The 16,116-nt window shown below is 35.9% G+C and overlaps 1 protein-coding gene across 4 annotated transcripts in view; it reads right to left on the bottom strand.

The window, feature by feature from the left end:
* Positions 1 to 445: 445 nt before the first annotated feature.
* Positions 446 to 16,116, bottom strand: part of LOC116242143 (ras-related protein Rab-10-like) — a 31,363-nt gene continuing 15,692 nt past the window's right edge. Inside the window, exons 4-6 of one of the 4 annotated variants that reach the window (XM_031612768.2) lie at positions 15,356 to 15,445; positions 10,113 to 10,255; positions 446 to 1,251 (exon numbers count right to left, since the gene is read on the bottom strand). In XM_031612768.2, coding sequence (XP_031468628.1) covers positions 10,160 to 10,255; positions 15,356 to 15,445 — 186 coding nt within the window. In that variant the 3' untranslated portion in view covers positions 446 to 1,251; positions 10,113 to 10,159. The remainder of the gene's footprint in view (positions 1,252 to 10,112; positions 10,256 to 15,355; positions 15,446 to 16,116) is intronic. The other 3 variants (XM_031612767.2, XM_031612769.2, XM_031612770.2) reach the window with 3 other exon arrangements.

Below are 16,116 nucleotides of genomic sequence, written 5' to 3' on the forward strand. Positions count from 1 at the left end.
AGGAAGCAGGCCCATTTCAGATAATGGCATTCCAGAACACTAAGCCAATGGAATTCATTATTCTGGATGTACCAGGATAGTTTACCATACAGTCTTGCACAGTACTATTAGTACTATTCTTCTGCAAATGGTGGTAGAATGATTAAATTTAATAATCATCTCCCACATCTCCCAGTCAAAACAAACAAACAAAAAAAAACAATATAACCATTACAATTCCCAGCTTGCATTTGTTTTCTGTGTGTCCTCCTTGCTTCTAACTGAAGAAAAAGAAAATGGCATTTTTATTCTGCCCTCATTTAAATTTAACTAAAATATGATATCCTCCCCTGAAATTCAAGCTATTATGTATCAATATAAAACAGATCCAAATGAGCAGTCAGATCCCTGATGTATTTATACTCTAAGAAAATAACATAAATACATCAAACAAACACTGCATACATTTTTAACACAATAATCACATATGACAAAAGGAACTATTAGAAATGCAGGTGTGCTGCTAAAACCCATGTGCATGTTTCTATGGAATGATAAGGCTATATGAGCATAATAATTATTACTGGATGCATTCTATTGTTTTATGTTTTCTATTTTCTAAAGGAGGCTCAGCAACCCGCAGATACTGTGTACGATATATTCTTTTATCTCAGCCATCATCTCTGCAACCTCCCTGTTCAAAACTTTTCCAGTAAGACATACATTTCTGAAATGGATATTAAAGAAAAAAAACCAAAAATCTGCAGAAAATCATCTTACAGGACTACACTGAGTATAAGCTGATTAAACATATGTTATCTTGTGGACAGTATAAATGATTTCATGTATTGAAAGGTTGCCTGTGTGATGCCAATGTTCATGAAAATTAAAAATCTGATACAAATAGCACAAAAAATGTTAAAGTACATGTTTTTAATAAGAGAAAATTAGTACATTTAGATTTCACCTGTGCAACCATTTGTATGCAAATGATTCAAACATCAGATAATTGTTTTAAATTCACATTAAAAATAAAAAAATATAAACATGTCAAAATATTTGGCAGCAACGTTTCTGTAATAAAAAGGATGCCTAAATTCTGTGCTTTGGGATTACAGACTCCCTTTTAAAAAATTTTTATGTTCCCTTGTAGTAGTTAATATTCTCTGAAGAGGAAATGAAATATTAAACGATATTTCAGAATGCACAGCAGGTTCTCTTCTTACTTTCATTTAGATCCACAACATCTAAGTCATATAATACCCAGGACTTCTGTAAAACAAATAAAAGCAAACATTTAATTAAGATAACTGGAAAGCAGTAGTTGAAAAACTTCAATTTTCACGTATTTTAATATGTAAAAGACCTGATGAAGCCACGAGATAAGTTTTCCCTTTACATATTTAAATAAGAGATTAGAGTTTTCTAATAAATTAAAGGGAGACTGATGCTCCTGCAAGTTACAGCTTGGTATATTTACATCCTACAGGTGCCTCAAACATCTCTTCTAACTCTGAAGGTGACGGAGGATGTAATGTCTTCTGAGGAGACACTAGAAATCATCATGTAAATCTTTACTTACATGAATTGTTCAAGATATACCAGTTCTTCTGTTGACTGAACTAATTTTCACAGATCTGTTATTAATTACCTTAATCTTTGAAGTATTAGGCATGAGATGCAAAAATCTAGTTGAAATGAATAGAGAAATATAGGTCAAGAGTACCCATTAGAAAAAGGCATAAACTATTACTTGATAAAAAGGATATTGCATTTTGTGAAATTCACTATAGTTGCTGTATTTTCTTAAAACCATTATAAAAAACATAAACAGCCCCAAATGGAAACAACTCAGTCTTTATCATGATAGAATTATCATAGCAGCTCTCTGTCCTGGTAAAACATTTATTTGCAGATTGCAAAAGCAGATTTAAAAACTAAAATCAGCAAAACCAGAACTCTTCCTTTCGGCAATAAACACAACTAGATAATTAGTGCTGACCAGAGAAACAATCAAAACCAGTTGTGCAATGCAGTACTAGTAAATGTTGCAACTTTGGACTCCAAAAATATGAACACTGAAACCTGAACTCAAACACAATGACATAAAGATTGTCACACGCCTTGAAAAAAGAAGTCTGAACTCTACTTGCCATTCTTGTGTATGCCTCTTGTGTATGCCTCTTAACCAAGTATGCAATGATATACAGAGAAGTGAGTGCAACCACTGGAATCACCACATTCCTCTCTCAACCCAAACTCAACAGTCATAAACTACCACTTCTCACAATACAGAGAAGCTTCCAGAAAGGACAGCTGTCTCAGCTGGAATCCATGATCAAAATTGCATGGAAAAAAGGGAGAAGAAAAAAGTGGCATAATGTAGTCCAGTGTTAGTCATTATTTAAAATCCAGTAATTACACAAACAGTGCCACAAAACTGTCTGACTATATCCAGAAAGGTTCAGCTAAAATTACTTAGATGAATCTAAATGCAGGGAAAATAAATGTTTCCTAATGTTAAAGTAAGTTTTACGCCCCTTCAGCTGACAATTCTTAACACGACCCAAAATTCTGGAGAAGATGCATGAAATCATTTTTTTTTCTGCTTTGTAAGATGCTTGAATACAAGTAGTGGCCAGTAGGACTTGTGCTACATGGAGACAGTATTTTATAGTCTTTGAGCGGTGACTGTAAATACAAAGTATGAAATCCTTTCCAAGAGAATCTAACCAACCATAGCCTTTGTCACCTCAAGAACATGACATCACTCTGGTTCAGAGATAAGATACTGAGAAAAAAAGTCTGGAAGATAATGGTGTGAAAAGAAATTTAAAATGTGCTTTTGCTGAGACCAAGAAGCAATATTGAGCATTGATTACTGCGGAGATAAGCTGAGGAGGTTTCATTTCACACCTGCTTTTTCTTAAGAAAAAAAAATCAGTTCAAGTATTAAGAGTGTTATACAAAAATATAGAAAAATTTCTGAACAATTTCTGAATTCATTATGAATTTATTTAAAGGAAAGAGGTAATTTTAAAGTGTTATAGGTTATAAGTAATTTCAAAGAATCATAGAATGGTTTAAGTTGGAAGGGACCTTTAAGATCATCTAGTCCCAATCCCTTGCAATAAGCAGGGACACCTTGCTCTAAATCAGGTTGCTCAAAGCCTCATCCAGCCTGGCCTTGAATGTTTTCGTTTCATGCTTTCAGTTAAAGGACAATAAATTATATATTCCCTGAATGCTTATGATGTTTATTTGCAAATATTTTACTGCTGAATAGTGCTTTTAGGCAGCCAGTAAACCATTCATGTGTACAGCAAGGATCCTTAGCACTATATGTGATTAATAATGGGAAAACCTACTTGACAACGAAGTTGTTCATACTGTCTGTGAAATCATTACCTGATAGTACTTAACAACAAATTACCCAGGACAGAAAGACAAGAACTACCTCTCCACAAATAAAGAATAGGTAATCATTTGTTTTAATAGACATGTAAATGTTGAAGACTTTAAATATCACTTCAGTTTGATACAGGATCTTCATCAAGCAGATAAGGGCTTGGAATTCATTTAAGCAGATGCGCTTTGCACACATTTAAGTGCATAATCATAACCTGAAGAGATGCTACGAGTCCTGCATGAAGAGCTGAAGCAGTGAGTGCAGTCCCACATAGTGCTGAGAAGAAGCCCTGAAGAGATACAGCACCTTCCTCACATGAAATTAAGGAGGGGAAGTATGCAAATTTTGCCCATCTCAGAGAACAAGGCAGGCAACATTCCACACTCAGGGCTCTCTCCTTGCTCACATTTCAGCTCAGTCTGCCCTGCAAGGCAGCCAACAAACAACTGAAAACAGCAGAAAGGTGAAAGGAATCAAAGCGGTATGAAGAAGCTCAAGTTTCCACTTCAGCATCACGGACAAAGTGAAATCTTGAAAATAAAGCCGAAGAAATAGATGCTATTCTACCCAGTAGTGATTCTAGTAAGACATTGAAATCTACTGCTAAAATACTAGTTCAGCACAGCAGATGTGTCTCACCGAACAGACAGGCATCTGTTTAAGCATTCTAAGCTCCCTGCAGAATCAGTGGAGAAAATTAGACAGGATCAGCTACTCCCCACAGCCATCTGGTCTCATCTCCAGCTCTTAGGCAGAGGTTGTATCACTATCTTACAATAGATACCTAACTTGTAGAGAGATTAATTGTTATGACCAGTATCCCTCTAATTATTATTTTTTAATCAGGTAAATAAAACTAAGTTTGTATGCAAAGAGAAATAGCATCAGAAAATAAGGAAAGTTCTTTGAATGGTTTCCAATGTAATAGATTCATACAGCTTAATTAAGATCAGCAGCCTGGTCTTTGCTGGAAATCTGTTAGATTAGCAGTACTAAGCCAAGTTGGATTTACCTACTATGGCACCAGTTCTCAGTATTTTTATGTATTTTGGAGACACAGTTCACTACTGCTTTGGTAGAATTTAAACATTTAAATGCCCCCACCTAGAGTAGAGTGGAGGCAAACCCAAAGTGCCTGCTGGAAAGCTACTGGTTTTAGAGAAATAAGTAGAAGAGACTGCAACTGAAGCTACTACTACTTATAACTTCTCTAAACTCTGGGGAATGTATCCTCTCTAAATATAAAATTATTGTAGTTAATGACTGCAGTCTTTCTGTTTATATTTAATAGTGATGGTTGACAAAGTTTAGCAAAGCATGGCAGAAGACCTTGTGCAATGAATATCAGGGGACTTCTGAACCTGCACAGCCAGAAGACAAGAGCTCAATCATAAAGATCAGTCCTACAATTCCCTTGAGTCCTACTTTCTCTGTATTCTGTAATTCTAGGCTTGAAGTTACATGTTCAAAATACAAGACAGTCCTTTCCCAACAAGGTACAAGCAGTATCAGATGCATTAGTATGGAAGGTGATCACTTCTGGGGTAGGGATAGGAGTAGGAGAGGATAAAGAGAGGACAACGCTGCTGCTGAACACCTTCTTCAAGAGATGAGAATGGAAGTCTTTGTTCCCAAAACCTGCTATTCCACAATGTCTAAAACACGTCTAACCCGCTAACAAAGCATGGGTCTCTATCTCCCTCTCCTGTTAATAACATGTGACTATGGCAACGTTGTACTGCAGTTATTCTACAAACTTAAGAAAAAAACAATGCTTTAAAAAACTCCAACCCTACTGAGTTTACTCATTTGAGCAAAGTCAGGATCAAAGTCAAGGTTGAAGGAGCTGGGTTTGTTTAGCTTAGAGAAGAGATGGCTCTGGGGAGACCTCATTGCAGCCTTCCAGTACTTGAAGGGAGCACATAAACAGGAGGGAGAATGACTGTTTACTAGGGTAGATAGTGATAGGACAAGGGGGAATGGTTTTAAACTGAGACAAGGGAGGTTTAGGTTAGGTATTAGGAGGAAGTTTTTCACACAGAGGGTGGTGATGCACTGGAACAGGTTGCCCAAGGAGGTTGTGGATGCCCCATCCCTGGGGCATTCAAGGCCAGGCTGGATGTGGCTCTGGGCAGCCTGGTCTGGTGGTTGGTGACCCTGCACGTAGCAGGGGGTTGAAACTAGATGATCTTTGTGGTTCTTTTCAACCCAGGCCATTCTATGATTCTATGATTCTTTCAAAGTCAGTCAGTGCCAGAAGCAAGTCAACTGTGTTAACAACCAAGTCAACTGTGTTAACTTTACTTTGGTCTCCTTGAACTTATTTAACTTTAATAATATAAAACCAGAAAGGCTGATATACACAGTCCTCTATTATCATCAATGGGAAGAGAAAGGCACCTCCAGAACAGAGTTTCATTTGACATGTTTCTTTCCATTGACTGTAGATGGTTCCAGACAACTACACCAGCCTAGTCATTTTTACTGGCTAAGGTTGCACACTAAGAAGAATCTCATCCTGCATACTCAAACATTATGATTTAGTTTTGATGACATGGCCTAATTATATGTTACCGTTTCCAGAAGAATGTCTGGCTTATTCAATGTTCAGAACAGATTTTTTTGAATTAAACAAGATTGTATAGTAAAATTAGGCCCCACATTGTTGCAGTGCTGTGAGAGTTGGTATCACGTATCCTTTTTGCTTTAATGTCTGTTCCACAGTTCCCATGTGTGCAATGCTGAACATACTACCTAGTGTTACTAGGAAGGTTATGAAGCTAAAAATCTAAAATAGATCTAAAATACAGCATTAAGAGCACTATGAAAAACCTTACAAAGAATTAATATTCTGTGGTCAGTACAAGATAAGTAAAGGACAAATAAAGCCAGGGGCTTCATACATGACTAAGGATAATAAACAAATACTGAATGTGCACTGCTTAAGATAGGGATCTTTTGGACAAACGACAATTCCCAGAACCATGGCAATAATGAATTCTGATTTCCTATGGATTTGTGTCTTGCAGTGAATTAAATTTGGTATCTGTGCTGCAAGCTCCAGCTGGAGTGGCTGGTTGAAGCAATTTTCTGTCTCTGTGTAGTTATCTCTGTCTAATGCAGTATGAACTAATGCTGGAGACTTTCTATCTGCAGAGTATTCTGGGACATACTGTGTTATCTCAGAAATCTTGTTGCCTTGGAATGGAAGTCAAAGAGATCAAGGAAAAACAGAACTGAGGTCTGCTACTTTCAAATTTTCATCTCAAATTACATCCAACTGTTAAACTTTAAATGTTAACCTAAACAGTACAAGGAAAGTTTTTAAATGAATTTTGACTCTACTCTGCTCAGATGATTTGTATTTATTTAATATAATATTAAAATAATCTTAGTAGTTGATCACTTTTGAGAGGTAGACAATTTAAGTTTTGGTTAGCTTTATAGCGGTCTTCAGAAGAGAGCAAGAACTTCAGTTGTTGGTGGTTTTTTTTTTTTTTTCCCTTTTGTTGACTATAGTTTCCATACTTCCTCTCCTAGTTTAGAAAAATACCAGCCACTGCACCCACAAAGAGAAATACAAAGGCTTGCAAGACTTTTTAAAAAGCTAATTGAGAAGAGTACTGTTTCTCAGCCATGAATCCAAACCACACTAAAGTGCAAAAAGTAACTGCATTCTCAGTGGTAATTTGGGGGGTTTGGTTGTTTTTTGAGGACTGAATCACAGGTACAAATAGTTCACTGGCAACAAGAAACACTGCTAAGGAACAGCTGTCATCAATTAATAAGCAAGTTTAGGCCTCTCTGAGACTTGTAAAAATTATGAATTAAAATGTTATTTGTCAACAGGTCTAAGAAAACCTCTGGGAAAGGCTTGAAGTGCCATTAACATTCATTTCCATTACAGCCCTTCCAATACAATAAAAAAACAGTTATTATTAACCGTTATGATTGAAAACTGTGAGTTAACTATTCTCAAAATCTGGTATAACTCCACAGCTGCTACCAGTGTAAGTTCTCAAATAACATCTGATTGTTTTAATGAGACTACCCATGCAATTTAGAGCTGTGGCATTGAGGCTCATCAGAGAATGGTTTTCACAGACTATAAATATCTAAAAAATTAAATAGTGCTTCAGTTATCTGAATCACTGAGATACAGACGTAATCTTCCTCTCTTAAGCCCAATAAAAGTAAAGCCACAAAAGTAGAGATAGCAGTGTCTTATAAAAGTAACATGCTCTACTGATTTAAATCTGTTCTACAAATAGAAAAAGGCAGCACAAAATGATGATAAAACAAATCTACCTTTTAGTTCCAATTGGGACTATTCATTTGAACCACAACTTGTTCTAAATCTCAAAAGAATCAAGAAGCTCATTATTTCAGCACGACCTCTATAACTCCAGATGTTGATTTTCCTCATCTACACATGTTTGCTATTAAAAGTAGTTAAAAAAATGCTCATAGCAGACAGTGAACAAGACTGCATATAAAAAATCCAAAATGTCCTGAGATTAATGTAGAGACAATACATCTGAAAATGCTTTACTGTCTGCCAGCTTGCCTGCCTGCCTATCTTCTCAATGACTTCAACCTACTTCCAAAAAGCAAGGCCATACTAGAATTTTCAGGAGAGCTCCTTAAAACAAGTCTCCTCTATGGGACTAGTAAAGCAGTGACAAGCTTCCACTACTGAAGCATCTCATTAGTCTAGAATAGATGATCCTACTGCAGAAGTAAATGAGATACAGTATCCTGCTACCTCAGACATAGCTGTCTCGTGCCAAAGCACTGTGCAATGCTGTTTGAACATATCTTGCTATTGCAGAGTGAATGTGTGACTGAAGTGATCTAGACTGGCATCTGTCGTGTCATTTTTTCCACAGTTACCAGTCACACTTCCTACCACAGTTTTTCATCTTCACAATTTCATCAGTTACAGGAAGTTAAAATTTAAGTAGTATATTCAGATTTCACAGTTTTATGAACAAGCAAATTATTTTGTTGAACCTGATAACCATGATGAAACTGTCTGATGGATTTTTCTTTTTCTCTCTGAACTCATTCTTCTCAGGCCAGTGGCAGAACCAAGTGGGCTAAAGGGTTTCTTGTTTAAATCAACAAATTCACAAACAATTGCAAATTATACATCAAAGTAATTGTAAGTGAGGCCCCAATATGGATTGCAAATATTTCTAGAATGAAATATTAGTACAGACAAACTTAAAAATTCCCAAGGACATATTTTCCAAACACAAATGCATGCACATAGACTGTACAACTGCATTATCAAGCAGTTCTAATAATTATACTCCATGCTGGAGTATAATGGTCTAAATTCGTTTGCATGGCCACACTAAAACCCTATTGATTTTCATGAAGACTAGTAGGAATACTAAAGCTCCACTTAAAGTAAAATGAATGCAAGCAATCTTGGAGTGAGAAATGCCCAAACACCATTTCTGAATGCTGCAGAGAATTCTCTCAGATCTTACTAAATGCACTGTGCAGACATTATAGCTTCACAGATATTTGTCTTCGCAGCAGCTATGATCATAGCTTTTGGTTTGTAGTTTTCATACTACAAATATATTATTTATTTACAGTAGAAAACGTCTTTTTCATTTTCAAGAAAAATCAGTTATCTTATTTTTTTATTTTTCCCAGCTATTCAAAGACTTGTCATTGTCCTCATCATCTAAATGACATTTGGCAGTTAAACTGCCAAGTTTATTTTCATGCTAAGGTAACCAAAATCATATATATCAAAAACAAAACAAAATAACCCAACAAACTAAAGTTTGTGTTATTGTATGATAGACCAAGACCCTCATTTAGAAGCCGTCCAGTCCTCAGCTACTATCCTGATCATCCCCTATGGCTATTTAATTAAAACACTGCAAGTTGTGACTTTGTCAGTAATTTTGCTCATTTATCTTTATTATGACTTCAAGAGTATTCGGAATGGAAGGCTAGTTTCGTATAACTGATATTGGTGATGAATGGCAGTGATAATGCACTGCATGAAGAACATCCATTAATGTCTAAAATAATATTCTACTGTCTAAAAATAAATTGTGATGCAAAACATTTTCATAGCTAATTAACAATAATTCAGTCCCACACAAGATTTTTGTATGGAAACCCTGAGTAGCAAGGACCTTTTTCACCAACACAAGCTAGGAAGTTAAAGATGCTGATTGTGACAGCCACAATATTGATTCTACTACTAATTAACTCAGCTCTTTAGATTCTAATAACTTCAAAAGCACTAGTGTATATCAGCCAAACAAACAGCTATGATTTCTGGATGAAACGTTTAATTGCTGAACACAAAATGTCCGCTCCTTTCATGAATATGCTGCCTCATAGCAGTGTGCATATTCTGAGAAAACTTAAAGAAAAAAAGGAATTATCCTGGCACAGAAATGGAACTATCCTGTAACCCCTTAGTATTAACCCTTCCTTTGAAGAAAAGGGTGGAAAGGAAAGCCACAAATGCAGCTTTCCTGAGTTTTTACCTTCTCCTTGAGCAATATTGTACCTGTTCTCCTCTGTTCTCCCACAGTTCTTTTTCTGTATGTCTCCCCTTGTATATCTACAGCTACGGGATCCTCCCAAATATCACTGCATAATGCAAAACGAGCACTAGTTATGCTTTGCTAAAGCTATCCTATACTTCCACTCCTGAAATCTTCCTTTTAATTTTTCCTCATCCTACCTTTTCCAGTATTTCCATAGTCAAAATTGAAAATGCATCCTCAATGTTCACGTTATCTTTGGCACTGGTTTCGAAAAAGGGTATCCCATGTTCCCAAGCAAGCTAGAGGAAAAAACAAGAAGTTGGCAATGGGATGAACAGTCCTTAGGAAAATAGAAAAAAAATTATTAATACTAATAGCAATAGATGTGTAGGTGCTTCTGACAGCTCTTAACGTGTTACATAAACATTGACTAAGAAAACGTCAGCTCAGTAAATTACACTATATTTATCCCTAGTTTATAAATTTCAGATATGTCTTAAATATTTTTTTTTTAATTTATGTGTTTTCGAAACAAGTTACTTGTTTTGAAACTTGTCACTTGTAAGTAAGGATACACTCTACTGGATCTCTTCTCAATGTTTTTGATTTGTTTAGAAAATGAATCGCTTCCTAGGCAATTATTTACAGGAAATTAATAGGATGTTTGCAGAAAAGGACAGGTAAAAATTTGAGAAAAGACACAGAAAAGCAGGTATGATGAAATAAAAAAAGAGATGCAACTTTTCAGCAAGTAGAGAGAAAAGAACAGAGATAACAAACATGCAAAGAACAGATGTGCATGTGAAAATACATTAGGGTAATAGGCAAATAATGAAAACGCTTAGAGGAAATTGGCAGCATAGATTTTATATTGGCTAATTTTATTTAATTCGCTTGTTTTCACTCAATTCCAGTGTACCTCTCTTACAGTTGGTTAGATAATATATTGGCATAAAGAAAAAAAACCACTACAAAAATCACAGCTTTTTAAGGTCTTAAACTTATTTTAATTTATACAGTTAAATACATGGAGAAAAAACAGTTGACTCTTCCCTCCCAAGGGAGGAGACCAAGGTGGGAGGAATATCCTCCAGAAAAACCATAATGGGAGTGTCTATTTATTGCCTTTGTAATACCCAGGAAAACACTCCTACTGCTCATAATGGATATTAACCACTTAATTCGTTTGGAAGGCTCTTCATTAGGATAAAAAGTCTAATACTGCTTGCTGAGAGAACCTGTGGATGCTCCATCCCTGGAGATATTTAAGGCTAGGTTGGATGGGGGCCCTGGGCACCCAGGTCTGGTAGATGGCAACCCTGCACATGGCAGGGGGTTGGAATTAGATGGTCTTTAAGGTCTCTTCAAGACTAAGCCATTCTACAATTGCCAGTTATGATTGTTTTCAATCTTTAGAAATAAACTTTAGAAATAGAACTTTAGAAATAACCTAAAAAAAATAAAAAATAAAAAAATAAACCTGGCACTTTACGAGAATTCAAAAATAAGACATGAAAGTACAAGAATTTGAGTGTAATATTTTAATTAAAACATTGTAAGGATGATATTAAGGCAGAAAAAAAGCAAGCAAAATGGTTTATTTTCCAAAATACTACAATGAAATATAATTTTGAAAATGAAGAAGCTATCTGATATATTTCTTAAGACAGACTACTTCAAAACTCAATTTGACTGCAATGTCTTGTTCTGTCATCAGGTCACTGATGTTGAATAGTCTGGGTCCCACCATAGACCTCTGCTGTACTCTGTTCTTTACTAGCCACCAACTGGACACATGACCTTAAATTGCTACCCTTTGCATCAAGTAGTCCAGCCAATTTTCATTCCATCTCATGGCCCATTTGTCCTGCTCACGTTTCCTGGCTTCCAAGTGCAGATGCCATGTGACATTAACAAAAGCCTAAATTCAAAATATATTACAAACCACCACTATTCCTCTGTTCACACACTCATTTTCTGGTCTTATAAAAGGCAATCTGGTGGCAAAGCAAAATTTGCCCTCTGTTGATTCTGCCAAATCATCTTCTTGTCCTTTAAATGGATGGAAAAGGATTTGATGACACGATCCTTCTCATGGATTGAAAGCTGACTGACCACAGTTCTGTGAACCCTCCTTCCTTCCCTTCTGTTTCAAACATAGATGTCATACTAGCCTTTGTCTAGTTAACAAGCATCATGATTTTTCAGAAATGACTGAGAAGCCTCAATATTATTGATCAGCTTCTTCAGCATGGTTGGGTAAACTTCATCATGCCCACAGATTTCCTAAGCAGTTTCTAACCCAGTGCTCTCCTGCTCATGGCTGATCTGCTTCCTCTCTAAGCCCCGCCAGTAAACACAGAAGTCTGGAAAGAAGGTCCACATGTAAAGACTAACACAAAAGAAAAAAATAACATTGAGTACATCAGCCTTCTGATGTTGTCAAATACATCTATCAATACACTCCTATTTTCTCCATCTGTGCATGATGGACATACTGAACAAAGAATATTAATCACAGAATCATGGACTAGTTGACAAGAACCTATGTGTCCACCTGATTCAACCTCTGCTCAAGCTGGGACACCCAAAGCAGGTTGCCCAGGACCATGTCCAGGCAGCTTTTGAGTATCTCCAAGGAGGGAGAATCTAGAAATATATGTATTAATATATGTACTATTTAAATTCACTTTGCAGACTGGTAAATGTTGTGGTAAGCCAGTTATCTCCAAATTTGGATAGATGAAAAAAAATAATAAAATCAGTGTTAATGCAGTTGCAAGTATGAGCACATCTTTGTCTAATTCACCTCAAAGAAACTGGAAAGGCACATTCAACGAATATTTTTTCCTGCCTTTGGGAACATCTTGTGTATATCTGTAAATAAAATACATACACGTACAAACTAAAGGCAATAATACTACTGGGAAATTTTATATCATCCTTGAGAACTGTTTGGAGAGCTCATGTGAAATAAGATTATATCTTACTTACATTAAGAAAATAAATAATGCCATTATCTTTTCCAAAGAAAAGTTTTATTCTAGTGTTTTTATCTCAAAATATACTATTTCCTAGTAAAATTCTGCTATGGTTTCTTGGTGTAGAATCAGAGAGAAGTATCTGGAATATTCCTAGCACTGTATCACTGCGTAGTGTTTTTTCACTCATATTGTAGATGTAATATAAGTTCTAAAGTCAAGCACACGAAGATGAGAAAAGGAAAACAAACAAACAAACAACATTTTATTTGACTATTTCTGTTAGAAAGATGTGACAAGAGGAAAATGGACAGATTCTAAAATGTCGTATAATCTTCAATATTTATACTTATTTTTACTTACTTATATGTAAGTAACATACATATATTGATTTGGGGAGAGGGGAGCGGAGGAGCTCATAAAGGCTGAATTCAAACATTTCAAATTACTAATACAAGAAAATCCCTCACAGAGCTAAAATTAAGTATATCAATTTATGAATAATCAAAATGATCAATTACAATTTTTTTAAAATTAATTTCTTTGATTTAGTTTACATACTGGCATATCATGGCTGCTCAGTTACAACAGATTACTTTAGAAATGCCAGTATACACAGTAAGATCCCCAGAGAATCCTTTGATCTTCCTTGCAAGACTCTGAGCAGAACAATACTCACAGCTTATACTCACAGGGTACTATGGACTGAATTATTATGTGGCAGAGCTTGCTGTAAACCATTTTTCCTTCTAATATGTATATTTTCATCTTCGGAGTAAGATGATATTATTAGCTCACTCTCTGCTAATGCAATCTTTCTCCAACCATCTCAGTAAGATTCTCTGGCATTTCAAAATCACATTAAAAAACAAAACAATGTAACTGAGGAGTTGTCTCAGAACACAGAAGAAATCTAGAAAGCAGACTCATTGGTAAAGAGGTGAAAACTTGTTCCTCAAAAAAAAAAAGAGAAGACTACATAAAGAGAAGCTTTGATTGCATGGTTAAGGATGCATAAAATGTCACTTTTAATACCACATGCAAAACCCTAATACTGCCCTCTTGTGCACGTGTCCAGTGAGTATTCAGATTTCTGATAGTGTATTCTTTGAGTGAAACTATAGCTGTATTTTTCAGCAACCTTTTTTCCTTGTACACATATACATTACACTTTATGAGTGTACTTTTAAAATTTTCCTAATCTGTCCTTATATAATCAGAAAGAAATGATCAGCATGCTAATCCTCAAACACAGCATAACGTGGCTGACTCAACTATCTGACTGCATACATGAAGGGCTCATTCCAAGATTATTTTTCCCCTGTTTTTCAATAGAGATACCACGCTTAGTTATGCATTTCTTTCAGTGATGAAAAACAGCCTGCATGCCACACTTGTAAAAATCTGCATGGCCGTCCTGAACATAGCTTGTCTTTCACACTGCTGTCACTACTGCCAAAATGCATCACCCACAGCTTCACTGTGCTCACATCCACTGTTTGGGCTCCATAAACATTCAGCAATTGTCGATGAAAGCCAATTCCTCCACATGAAGGAATTCAACCTTTGCTTCATAAATACTCCCATGTCAAACACCATTCTTTCTGAACTGCCCCTCTGCTGCCATCTGCCATCATAGCAACAAAATGTAATGGAATACTGGTGAAAAGACAACCTCTACTGCCATACCACCAACATCTGCCTCTGGCATTGTGGCCCAGTATAATAATATAGGAGGCATTGTTTCTGGAGCACCACACACACAATTACATTGTGACATTTAATCAGTATCACAATTTCTTCTTCCACTGAATGGCTCCTGGATCTCCTCAGGTTTTCAGTTATGGTAATATTTGCCTTTAAAACAATACTCCCCATTTAACACTAGTTCTTCCTCTATAGTCTAATCTATACTGTAGCTTCAGCTGCATAACCTATGGTTTGAACTAGAGGACTTGGATTTCCCCAAAATGTACATGTCCAGTGTTCTTTAGGATTACTTATAGATAATTAAGATCACAGTATGCAAGCTGCCACAATAGTTCTATATGCTTAGGTACTTGCAAAAAAAAGTCATTGATGAGTCCCATCAGGTAACATAAAGTGATGCAAAATGTGCAGTGTATCATATGCTAACACTTCATACTAGAACAGTGTTCTGAAAATGCAGATTTTAAAATCCTTTAAATTATAATCTGAAAAATAATTATAATGCCTGAAACTACTTAAGATCATTTTATCTTTCAAAATAAAAATCAGTATTCTGAAGAGAGCAGCCAGGTTTATTTAATGTATTTCTGTTCATATGTTAAAAACAAACAAACAAAACCACTGTTTTTTTTGGAGCAATTCCTAACAGAATGTTTGGAATTCAGGAGCCTTTTTTCATTGTCAGGGGCACAGCTCATAGTCACACACACCCAGGAGAACCCAAAGAAAGCATCAGTGATCAATGGTACCTTTTCTCCTTTATATTTTGGAACTACACGTTCTGATTCCTTATCACATTTGTTGCCCAGCAGTATTATGTCCACTTCATCACCTGCTTTCTAAAAGAGGACCAGCATTAATAAGCATCAAGTTAACAAAAAAACAAACAAATAAATAAATAAATCAAACAATGTAACTTCAACTCACACAAAACATCAACACAATTCCCTTGAAAGTAAAGGCTATGTTTCCTCTTGACCTTTTCATCTGTAGAAATGTTTTTCATCAGTTACCGAGAGCCTGAGAAAAATGGTAAGACCGCAAAGAGCAGGAAAAAGCCACTTAAAAGTAAAGGGTATAATTTGGAACACCCTTCATGAGAAATAAAGTATATGGTGCATGGGTTTCAGCTTCTTATAAATGCTTGATCTTGAGGCTTCAAAGTGACTGGAAATGCTCCAAAGTCACAGAAGCTGCCCTCCCTGAAGTAATGAGATTATGGATTAGCATGTTAGTCAGGTCTGCATCCAGCACTGAAAAGAAAAAACTAAGGAATTTGCTACACCTGAAAGAGTACCTCTCCATACTTCGCTTTTGCACACAGACAGCAAAATTACAGTCCAAGTGCTCAATCTCAGCATAAAAGTTTGATTATTCCAAGACACTTGGAAGAAGGCAATATATTTTTTAATGAAGTAAAATTTTAAAAACCTCATTGACTTCAAAAGGAGGAAAAATCTAGCTTTTTGACCTTGTCTCCATCCTTCGTTCCACTAATCCAGTTACATAT

This window comes from Phasianus colchicus, chromosome 3 (genome assembly GCF_987193195.1).
Source record: "Phasianus colchicus chromosome 3, bPhaCol1.hap1.1, whole genome shotgun sequence".
NCBI lineage: Eukaryota > Metazoa > Chordata > Aves > Galliformes > Phasianidae > Phasianus > Phasianus colchicus.